Below are 12222 nucleotides of genomic sequence, written 5' to 3'. Positions count from 1 at the left end.
AAATGGGGATAAAGTCTTTAAACAACCCTCCAAAAATAATCCGATGTATGCGATGTCCAATGTAAATGACATACATTTACATTGGGCCTCCGCTGAGGCTATATTCAGACCTGTTTCAGTGAAAGCGTAGCGGGAGTACCTTTTGGGTGATCATTTAGAGCACTGCTGCTGAACTGTACAGTGTACTTTCTTTCTGTAACCCTACATTTCTAAAACCGCCATACAAAGCAGAAAGCAGTCTTTAGACTATAGCATCCTCGCACCACAGTAGCAGTTCTGTCAGCCAAGTGTTGTGCCAAGTCAGAAAACCACCCTCCCTTGTGGGGTCAGACCCATGTGGGGCACACCCTTCCACAGTCAGGCCACAATCACACAGAGGGAAAGAAATACTGTCACTGGAACTCTCTCAGTCAGACCGTGACCTTGGCTTCTCATGACGGGTCACAACCACTCTCTGGGCTCTGTGTTGTTTAACTCCTTTATTACCAGGACAGCTGTGCCTGTGGGCTGTTTCAGTGAGTGGAACATCCTCAGTAGAGTAGCTGCAGATTCAGTAGCACGAGCAACTAAAGCAAAGCAGAATATCAGTCCTTTACTTCCAAATACCCTTCACCCTATTGTCACCCCCAACCTTGACCTTAAAGAGATTTTTCTTTCTTACCTTTGGACAGAACCTGGCTAGCTTTTCCACCCCTCGCTCCCAGTCTTTATAATAAGCTAGACTAACCGACTGCTTGCTATAATTTCATATTTAGAGGACAGACAATCTTCTCATTTAACTTTTGGCAAGAAATTTAACAAGTGTGTTTCCCAAAATATCAAACCATACCTTTAAACAACTGTACATTTGGGCACAAGCTGTAAGACTCAAACCAGAACTTTAAATGTATGTCTGTGTATGTCCAAAAGGATAAGGTTTGCCCTGAGTGGAGTGGGAGTGTTGGGTTGTTCTGATCCCCAAGGGTATATCTAATGCGTTTGTAGTTCTCCCAGAACAGCTGAAGATGACATTCACATTCTCAACAACCAGGGATTACACTACATTACATGGAGCAGAATGACTCACAAAAGAGAATGATAATAGGTTTAACGAGAGGTTTCTCTTCCCTCACACGCGGTTTGTGTGTATGTGTACGGGTGACTGCATATTCTGTAATGACTCATAGCTTTTTTTTTGCGTTTGTTGCAAAAAGAAAAAAAAGCGAGGGCTATAATTTGGCAGTCTCTGAAAAAGCTTTGAATACTGTGCAACTAAGAACAATGAGATGTGTTTGAACCGCACAGGCCTAAAAAGAAAAGTTATTAAAACACTGAGCAAAAGACTCTTCATGAGACCATGGGAATTAGCAGCTGCTCTGCAAAGGTGCTGATTCTTGCACAAGGTGAGAGAAGATTAGGACGTAATGAAGTAAACAAAGTATAATGATAAAACTTGTGTTGGAAGGAAACTTTCCATCCTCACATGAAAGCAGGAAAACAACACGTCATGCAGCTTCACAACACACGGCAACACAGCTGATGTTCAGAGAGTCAACAAGTTTGTGATAAACTTTTACGGGTCAACAAGATTAACAAGCCAATGAAATGTACATGCATACTGGACATGTTTCTGGATCAGTGACAGTTCCACCTTTTTATTGTTTGAACTCACTGAGTTGACTGCCTCTGATTTACCATGTGACCTAGCCCTCCCAAAAGAGGACAAAAAAGAACACTGAAGGCGCAACAGGGTGTAATTCATTGTGATTTGAACTGTGAAATATCATCCAGGTGCCAGCCACCATGACTCAAGACTCAAAATTTGCAGGAGACAACCAATCATGCTTATTTTCCCCCAGGAAATGAATGCATAGTTGTTTTCTTCTCCACTCAGCTACCTAAATTGAGAAAAAGCTGATCATTGTGTTCAACAGCTTCCCGTTTTCTAACATTAACAAGCTGCCAAGAGTTGAATAAAAAAAAAAAGATGGATGGAAGCACATTGCTCTGGAAGTCTGAAAGAGGAGGCGTGAAGGAGGGAGACAAGATGAGGCAAAGATACTGCGTGAGGTGAATTTGCATCAAAAATTGTTCTCATTTTTAGAGTCAACTCTGCCAAATCTTAGCACGCAGATAAGATGCACATATTTTTAGATTCACTGTGACCTACGCTTCATGAGGATATTATTATCTCATATACAGAAGGTACAGAAGGTGGAGGAACATATAGCAAACCATTACGTTTTTAAGTTTTCTTCAGTATAAAGTAATCCAAAGGTACATCCATGGGTACACTGCAAAAAGGAACTGCTTATAGCTAATTTGCAGCTGTCTTGATTTTGTCTGGGGGGCACCCACTCTGTCAGCCTTGTCATGTGTCGGTATAATAGCAACAGGAGAAAATAACAGCCAAATCAGAATGTAAATTACCAGCTCAGCGCTGAAAGCACCCTCAAGCTTTACGTCGTCTCTGGAGGTAGAACGTTAATGAAGACCTTTTCAATGCGGTGAGCACCACCATTAAAATTTAGAGTACTTATCTTACAACTACTATAATATTTCTCCATTTAAGCTACAGAGAACTCTTATCCACCTCTCTACAGTAGTAAGAAACCGCTGTATCTTCACAGCTGATCGCTCAGACCAAAGACACCGAGCCGCAGACAAGTGAAGCCTCTGAGTTCCTCTGTCTTTCTTTTCTCTTCTCCTGTACAGTAGCCTTTGTGTTAGTGAACCATGTCTGATTGCTTACTGAAATGTCGACCCGCTTTATTAATGCTCCTATATTTCAACCAAAGCATTAAGCCACTGGAGCTTAATGGGCCATTCTGGTACATTAGAGAACACAAATGCATTGACCACAGCTGACCCACGGGCTGGTGTGTGATCCCCCTCCCTCTCACAGAAAGCACAAGGCGGGAACGTGCCGCGTTAGCTGGGTAGTTAGTCATCATCATTGCACTCAATTGGCGCAAAGGGAAGAGCATCACCTTAGCTAACAATGAAGTGACAAAGACTGGGAAGAAAGATGAGCATTGTAGTGGAAGAGTGCTTCTGTCTGTGCTGTGCAGATATGATGAAGATGAGTTTTTGCATGCACATGGACCTTTGTACACATGCAGCGACCTTGGTCCTCCTGTTAATTTTGTCCTAGACAGAATGCAATGTGATTATCTGACTGGGGCTCTGCTGGACTGAAAACAGCTCAATGATATTTCGCTGCTTCACAGTGGGAAGACAGAACCGCATTGATCACTATTGATAATTTTTTTCGACCAAACTTCACAGCATTTCATTACAGTTTAGTTGCTCAATAGCAATGCAAGATAGAGGGTAAGGACAATGAAACCTGACGTGGAATATACTGTATCTTGAAACTGCAGAGCCATGTAGTAAAGGCATACAAAGAAGGTTGTGTTTGCTTTTTGTCTTGAGGAACAAAGTGGAGAAAAAAAAAGAAAGGAAGGCAACAAAGGAAGGGAGGGAAAAGTTTTCATATAATTTTTTTTTCAATAAAGAAATAACCACAAAACTCCACAACTGATCATTTGCTATGTTACTGTTGCTATTCCTGTCAATCTCTCCATTGTCACACAGCACATTTGCAGTTTACAGTGATAATGGGGGGAAATACACGACTTGAAATTCTTGAAGTTTTTTTAAACAATGGATATTTGATTTCAGACATAACATTTTAGACAAAAGCAGGCTGCTCATTTCTAGTCAACAACCATCATTTTTCCAGGGTGAAATGGCAAATCTCTGGCAAAATCTATTAGTTGTAGTTGTATCTAATTAATCTAGTATTAAGTTGTTTGAAAACTTTGACTGGTGTTTTAATGTTTCTGGCTGAATCTTCTGAAAGCAGTCTTGAATATGCACTTGTTGACTACAGACATGATATTGTGCTGGAAGACTGAAGGAAACAGTCGCAGGTCACAGTAGTAAGAGCTGGTTACCACCATGGGTAGTAGGTTTACTTAATAGTTATCCAGACATTGTTGCTTGCGTTCTTAGTTTTGGAAAGGCTACTAAAAGTCTTCTATAGTGTAGTGGTGTAGTCTTCTACATTTAGCAAACAGCTAACCTCACCTTTTGTGAAATATAAAAATGTCTGCCTGCCTAATGTCTATATTGTAATCAAAGGTTTAAGCTAATTGTTTTCAGGTTCAGGTTGTTACCTTTTTGACTTTCTACAAAATAAACTAGTGATAGAATAATAATAGTAATTTTCATTTTGCACACAACAACATGCAATCCCAACATTCCAGTCTGAAGCCATTGCTGGAGGATATTACATTTAACGATCAGAAAAACATCTATCTGCTAACAAGCGACCCTATAAAAACGTCAAGGTCCTTTACTTCAGTACTTTCTTTTTTTGGTCATCAGTGTGCTTGCAACTAAGAATTGACTACATGTGTCCAACCAAGAGTGTTTATGTTTCCTTGCAACAGTAAAATGTCCTAATGAAACGGTCCAGAAACTGTCCATATATGGTCTACAAATCTAATCTCGTGGAGGTAGATGTTGATGGAAGAAAGAACGTGATTAAGGTTAGAGAAGAGGACTGGAAGGAGGGAGGAATGGATGTAAAATTAAAGGATATAAATAACTACATACATCATACAGAAAAGTTTCACATAACTATGGAGGGAAATAAAAACTTAATGAGCTGTATCTGTGAGCTCACCCTGGTGTGTGTGTGTGTGCATTTGTTTGAACACTTACCTGAGTGTGGGATGAGTGGGTGCTCTGTCTTGTGACAGGGTGATTCAGGCAGCAGCACTGGCCCTCTCCTGCTGGCCACGCCTGCCGGCCACAGGACCAGCATGCACTGCAGTAGCAGCAGTGCATGCTGGGTAACAGGGCGTCCCATGGGGGCCTGTGCTCGGCTCACTTTTCCTCAGGCCTCAGGGGCCAAGAGCATTGGAAAGAAACAGCTGGAGAGATGGAAAGAGAAAGAGACAGATTTGGGTTTAAACAAAGGCTAATTTCACATTTGATTTAATCCAAGCGCAGAAAAGCTTGATACATCATAGCACCTCTGTATCGCTACAATCTCGAAGCATTCACTCCAGGAGATGAAAAGCAGCAAAAATAAATCCTTACAAAAGAGAACGAGGGAGAGAGGTGCAAAGAAGAGAGGGTGTGACAGGACGGGGGGAGTTTTGCTGAGCAACAGCAGCATGTGTGCTCCTCGCAGGCACCCAGAGTCCTCACACCTCTCACCTCTTGAGACCTGCTGCGTGAATCACACATGGCTCTGCAGTACCTCAAACACCTAATGACTGTGTCTGTGTGTATGTATCCTCTAATATCTGAGATTACGTGCCACTGAGCATGTCTTTGTTCCCACTGCAGAGGAGCTTTGTTGTATTTAACGCTGAAGGGTAGCAATTGTTGCATGTATGCTTTGTGCATTCATGCGTTCTTCATTATTAAAATTTTATTTCTTGATGGGTGACTGATGTGCAGTGTGCGTGCAGCCGAACTGCACTGCACTCCCTGTCGGTCAATTAAATCTTATAGCTGCTGTAAATCTGATATGTTTTGTTTTTTTTCCCCACAAATTGTTGGATGTTATTATATAATACTTAGGGCAGATTCATTCTCCCCCCCAAAAAAGTCATTTGCTGCAAGAAAAACAAAGCAGTTTGCACAACTCAATTGTTCATGAGTTTTTCTTTTGTTTTTTTTTTGTTTGTTTTTTTTTTGTGGGGGTGAATTGATGAGCAGTCTAGACCAATGACATTATTCCTTTTTAATCATTTATGTCATGCTATTACCAGGAATGATTCACGCTGTGTACGACAGAAGAATAAGCCTCCCTGTGTGAATACCACATTACAAGCAGCATGTGTGGTACAGATTTTGAAGAACTTAGCTGTAAAAGGCTGGTAATGGCAATTTTGCTTTGCTAAAGTGTTTTCATATCTGAAAATGTATTCTGTGGCTGAATCCGCGGAGCATTCTTATTACTTTATTGCATGTGAAATGGGCTTTTCATCTATTGTCCACTCAGTGGAAAAAATTGTGTTTTGTAGAGCAAGAACAGAACAATCGTCCCTCCACGACAGAGTTGATTTAGCATGAATGTTAGGTTGCAAATAAGCAAAAACTATTAATACTGCATTTGGCGTGAGGTGACATCAAAATATGGACCCTGCACAGTGGGAGAAAAAAAACTGAGCTTCAAAAGAAGTGGTGGACATTTGCTCTGCTCAGACAAACCTCCACTCCACTCCACTTCTCTCTGAAGTATGAATCCTCCTTTAGAGAGCTTGGAGTGGCTCTGGAGTAGAACATAAGGCACCTGGAAAGGAAAGTTTACTCTGCCTTTGGTGTGCATGAATTAACTTCACGACCTTGGGCCTTCATGGACTTCACTCAAAGCCCAATGTATAAATGCACAGGCAGTGGGCTATGTGGTTTGCCTTACAGAGTAATGTAAAACACCTGTCATCCACAGCAGAGAAAGCGAGTGACAGCCACTGCCAGCTGCCTCTCTCTGTTCCTTTTCCCTTTCGTCTTGACAGTTCACACGTCAGCTTGTATGCTCTTTCGCATTTTCCCTTTAGTCACTCTGACGTTTTACATGTCACTTTTCTTTGTCTGCTAGTTTCCTTGACAATTTGTAACCGTTTTTTTTTCCCTTCCCACCAGAAAAGCCATTTTACCTGTTGCAGCGGAAAGCAAGTGAGTCATTTTCCCCAGGTAGTCTGCTACTTACGACATTCTTCCTGTCATTTTTCATAAAGTCTTATAAACTTTTATGTCTGCATTCATGCTGGGAACAGAGGTGAACCTGACATAGGAAATGAAATTATTGATGTTTTTACAGTTTTGCGTGCATGTGTGTGTGTGTGTGTGTGTGTGTGGTCAGAGATTTTGAAAGGGCTGTGGTAATGACACAAACCACACACACACACACACACACACACACACACACACACACACACACACACACACACATACACACAGCCACACACACAAAAGCAGAGGGTTATCTGACAGTAGCAGGAGGCAAGGCCAGCCAGTTGAGCGCTTTGTTGACCTTGCTCCCTCTGTTACAGCTCTGCTCACGACCTCCTGTCAGCTCGTACAAGCCTCCACACACGTGCATGCACACACGTGTGCATATTCAGAAAACAAAGTCCCACCATCTTGTACATGTACAATATATATTGCTAATTCAAGCTACTGTATAACCATTTCTTGTTAATACCAGTTTCACTCATGCATTCAGAGGGACTTTAAGAGAAGATCTTTTATTTGTGGTTGAATTTAAAATTAAAAGCATTCTGTGGAGTTTTCTAGTAAACAAACAAAAATTTGTTTACTAGAAATGGCCCACCAGCACAAGGTGCTTTCTCACGAAAGCACCTTGTGTGTATCCTTGAGGTCTAATAAACGTTGCAATGTTTACATCAATGTTTGCTATCTTTTCGTCATCTTCTTCCTAAATTTCTGTCCTTCCTGGCTGCAGGAATGTGTATGTGCATCCTTGTGCGTGATACAAGCAAAACAGGGACCCACTGATAAAAATGCTGCTCATGCTGCTAATGGTCAAAAACTAAAACTAGGTACCTTTAATTTAACCACAGAATAAATACACCAAATTTTCTAAAACAGCATAACTGATCACCAAGACTAATGAAGGAATCTAAATAACGTCGAAAAAGATCATTTTAAATTCTAATTTAATTTCGGGTTTAATTCTTTTGGAAGCAAGAGTGAAAACAAAACATACTAATTTGCATATTTAATGTCAGAGTCAAATTGCAAGTGAACCCTGTTTGTGTTTGCCTTTCGTTCTACATCTGGATTGAATAAAATCTCAAAATGATTCTGTTTCTATATTTGCATGAAAATGAAATCTAATGAAAACCTGTCACTACACAATGAAACAATTAAGACGTCTAAAATCGAAGATACTGTAAATATTTATAAGCCATAAATCAAAAAAAAAAAAAATGCATATGTCACTTTAAAGACCCACAGCTAACCTGATTTATGGCCACACATGCCTTTGCATCATGCCTTTTAATGTAAGCAGCAGACAGCCATTGACTTGATTTAAAACCGACCCATCTGAACGGTTGTTTCATTCCCCTGAACTGATCTCTGGTGGATCCTATTTTCTCTTTAACTCACCACAAGCCATTGACTGGTCCTGTGGGAGAAAACTGGAAGAGCTTTCTGTGCTGTTCGGTGGTCTAAACTCTAAATCATCTCCAGGGCATTAGTACAAGCCTTCACAGCCACCTCCTCCTCCTCCTCCTCCTCTTCCTGCTCCTCTGTCTCTCTCACACCTCTACAAATATGGACACACAAGAACACCCATACAGTACTGGTGCATTTACAGCACACACACACACTAAAATCACCTAGGGACCAGGTGATGGATAACACCCGAGTACATTCAGGGCACGGAGCAGAGGGAACTCAAGCCACACAAAAACTAAACATGGGGTAAACGATGTTGTCATTTGAATCGCATGTATAGAGCAGACAACAGAGTATAACACAATATGCAAGCCAGTGATGACTTCTGATGTCTTTTTCTGATTTTTATAAAACACACAGACCATAATCAATATACAGTGCATACAGCAGTGCATGGAACTCTAAAACACTTTGCAGAAACTGGATCGGTTGCATCCAAAGCACGATCGGACAGACCAAATGTGACCACACCATCCGAAGATCAATACGTCAAGCTCAGTTCCCTGAGAGATAGAAAAACAACTTCATCACAGATACTGAATTTGCTAAATAAAGAACGCAAGACTCCAATAATCAAAAGTGCTGTCGAAAGAAGTCTCGTAGTGGTCTCAGAGGATGAGTAGTAGTTTCTCAGGAGGGGAAACGAAGCCAAACACTTGGGATGGCCAAAGAATTACTAGCATTTCACAGTGGATGACTGGGGAAAAAAAAAAGTCCTATTTATTGATGAATCCAAGTTTGAGATTTATGGGAGTAATAGACAAGTGTATGTAAGGAGAGGGACAGGAGAGAAGATGATACTGCAGTTTATCAACCCCACAGTGAAACATGGTCATTGGAATAGGTCTTGGGGTGTTCTGCCTCCTACGGAGTTGGACCTGCATTGAACTGACAACACTCTGACCGAGCAGAAGTAAAACTCCATTCTTCAGAGACCTGCTGTGAACTCTGGTTTGTATCTGAACACTGCAACAAGATAATGACCCCAAACACACCTCAAAGTTTTTGCAAGAACTACTTAAACACCAAAGAAGACCAAGGAGTCCTGACTGTCATGGACCTCAGCCCCATTGAACATTTATGGGGGCACTTGAAGACTCAGAAAACAAAGCATTCTGTGACACCACAACAAGCTTTTCAGAACAATAGAAGAAAACAAATAGAGGTGTATTGACTGTGCACACACACACACACTTGTATATAGATATGTATATAAACACTCACATTCAGCCTTTCGAGTACATGACCGTAAATACAAAATAAAATAAAATAAAAAAAACAACAATCTTTTAAATTTTAAAAACAAATACGTGCTGTCATCTTTATCCATTACAGAAACAGTTAAACACACACACACTTTGCATTTTGGGAGCTGAGGTGTCAGCTAACTAATCAATTGAAGTCTTCCTGCAGTAACGAGTGGAGAGAGGATCATATTAACACTGGTATTGATTTTGTCTGAGGGGGGACTTCATGATGGTTAAATTACGCTATGCATAATGAATGGACTCTCATCTGAACGCTGGCTTTGTATCTGTCACACTGACACATGCATGCATACACGCTCACATATAAACACGTTTGTCAAATGTGAGTGGTGCAGTGATGATCCATCTGTCCAAACACCGTCAGGGGAGTGTGAGATCGGGGTCACACCACAGTGCTGAGAGATGCTTCTCTCTCTCATTCTCTCTCTCTCTGGCCAGACACGACACACACCAGTAAAATCAGCCCAGACTTTGCTTTAGACCACAGCACACAAAGACGCTACTGAACTGCCTTATATAGCTGTGTGCTTGTGAGGCAGAACGCTTGGATGCGATTGACTGGGTGTTTGCCTGTTTATCACTGCCTATCAGGCGGGTTATTGCCAGTTTTTGTTTGTTGTTCTGTGTCTTTGTCTGCCAATTGGTATTTGTGATTTTGGCTCCTTGTGTTCAGACCAAAGCACACACAGAAACGACGGAGATGTTTGCTTTTTACTTTGCTGTCAGTCTGTCAGAAAAGGAGAGCAAAAACATTTTCTGAATGCCACACTGACTGATTAGTTCGCGACTGAGCTAAATTACTGACTGATGAAAGAATAAAATGATGATTGACCCAGCAAATGACTATCCAGCAACAAATGTCTAACCACAACTTACCAAATGGCTGACTGAGTGGCCAAATGAACAACTGATTCACTGACGGAGTGACCAACGAATCGACTTGGTGTCAGTCTGACAGAATGAATGGCAAGTTATCTGACAAAATAACAAACTAGGTGACTCACTGACAAAGAGACTGATGAGGAGCCCGACTGAGTGAATGACTGCTGTGTAAAACACAACACGACTTTTCTCCGTTTCTAGCTGTAATAATTCTTTTTTACAGCCATCTGTTGGATTTCTCAAATTTCTATCATGTCTGTCCCTCACCCCTTTCTGTCTCCACCTTTCGTTGACCTTTTCCCTCACTGTTTATGCTCTGAATCCACCTCAGTCCGCTGGGTGTCTCTTGGACTCAGTAGAGGATGACAGAGAGAATGACGGAGTGATGATATTGACATCAAAGGTTCATTGCTGCGCAGCAGGGTCCTTTCCGCTCGGTGACCTCCCAGATCAGAGGGCAGATTCATTTTGTGCGAAGAAATGTTCATGTCGCTCCAAGACTGGGGGCTGAAGAGCAAACTTGGATCAGATGGTTTGTTTGTTTCAAACCCTTATCTGTGGAGCACAGTGTGGCTTTTGAAGCACAAATCCAATGTGCACATGTGCAGTTTCACATACTCTGTTTCTCTGTGTCACGCACAGGCACAGACACACACACACACACACACACACACACACACACACACACACACACACACACACACACACACACACACACACACACACACACACACACATACACAGTGTACTGCCCAGAATGCATTTCACACTCCAGCTTCCTTATTCCATACCAAAGTTTCTCTGCAGCTGGACTGAATAAATCATCCTACTTGAGACAAAAAATAGACACACATTGGGGCCTATTCAAGCATGTTATTGCGTTTTATATGCTAGATTTTATATATATTACTTTGCTAGAAAGAATCCTGTTTCATCGCATTTATAGTCATACAATATTGAAAGGGTATATGCAAAAACTACATCAAGTCAAAGGCCACATTTAGAACACCTGTGCTATACATTTTAGTAGTGATCCAACATTGTATTTACATCAAGCTTTGCACAAATCGCTAAGGTATCCAGTAGGGATCAATAAAAAGTATGGACATCTCACTTTTTCTCTTTCCATATCTCAAATACTACACATGCTAAAACCATTTTTTTCCCCTCAGATTGACTGAAAAACCGACTCTTGTGACATTCAGGCTTTCCATTCTTGTGTCTGTTTGCACATGCATATTTCTTTAGTGTAATGCTATATCTTCCCATGCACGCCATCTCCCTCAGTCTGAATTTTTCAATCTGTTCCACAAACAACTCTAAATTGGAATAAACATCAAATCGAACAAACGGAGGATCAGGTTTCCCCCAAGATTCCAATCTGTTGTTGGGTTTGGGAAGATTTGGAAAACAGAAAGGTGTGATTTGCTGTGTATGAAGAATGGACACAGCTGATGGAACACAGCCGCCGGGGAACAGCAGAGAGTTTCTCTGGTGTCAGGCTGAAACATCGCAGGCCCTCAACTTAGTTGGAAGTTTGTTTCTATTAAGTTCTCCTGAGACTTTTACAGCAGGTAGTCTCAGGGTCAATTTAAGATAATGTCACCCTCCTCTGCTCCTGAGTAATGGTCGTACACACCTATACATCCAGTATTTGTTTTCTCTATTTTTCTGTAAAGGCTGAAAAATACAATGAATCTTAAACACACCAAAACCTGTGTATTGTACTGAGGTGGAAGGTTTTTTTTTGGACCAGCCCTGATAACTGGTCTGACCACAGCCATAGTTTTGGCCCAGTTAAATCAGGGACGCACACTACATCACACACATTTACAGACACTGGTAGAGCCACAGACACACACAC

General features: G+C 41.3%; 1 protein-coding gene across 1 annotated transcript in view; it reads right to left on the bottom strand.

Annotated features, from left to right (window-relative positions):
- The window catches only part of sema5a (sema domain, seven thrombospondin repeats (type 1 and type 1-like), transmembrane domain (TM) and short cytoplasmic domain, (semaphorin) 5A), a 114303-nt gene that overhangs the window by 78088 nt on the left and 23993 nt on the right, over positions 1-12222 (bottom strand). The window contains exon 2 of the mRNA XM_041066298.1: positions 4711-4922. Coding sequence (XP_040922232.1) covers positions 4711-4858 — 148 coding nt within the window. The 5' untranslated portion in view covers positions 4859-4922. The remainder of the gene's footprint in view (positions 1-4710; positions 4923-12222) is intronic.

This window comes from Toxotes jaculatrix, chromosome 20, assembly GCF_017976425.1.
Source record: "Toxotes jaculatrix isolate fToxJac2 chromosome 20, fToxJac2.pri, whole genome shotgun sequence".
In the NCBI taxonomy this organism is placed as follows: domain Eukaryota; kingdom Metazoa; phylum Chordata; class Actinopteri; family Toxotidae; genus Toxotes; species Toxotes jaculatrix.
This window is presented reverse-complemented; position numbering and strand designations above follow the sequence as displayed.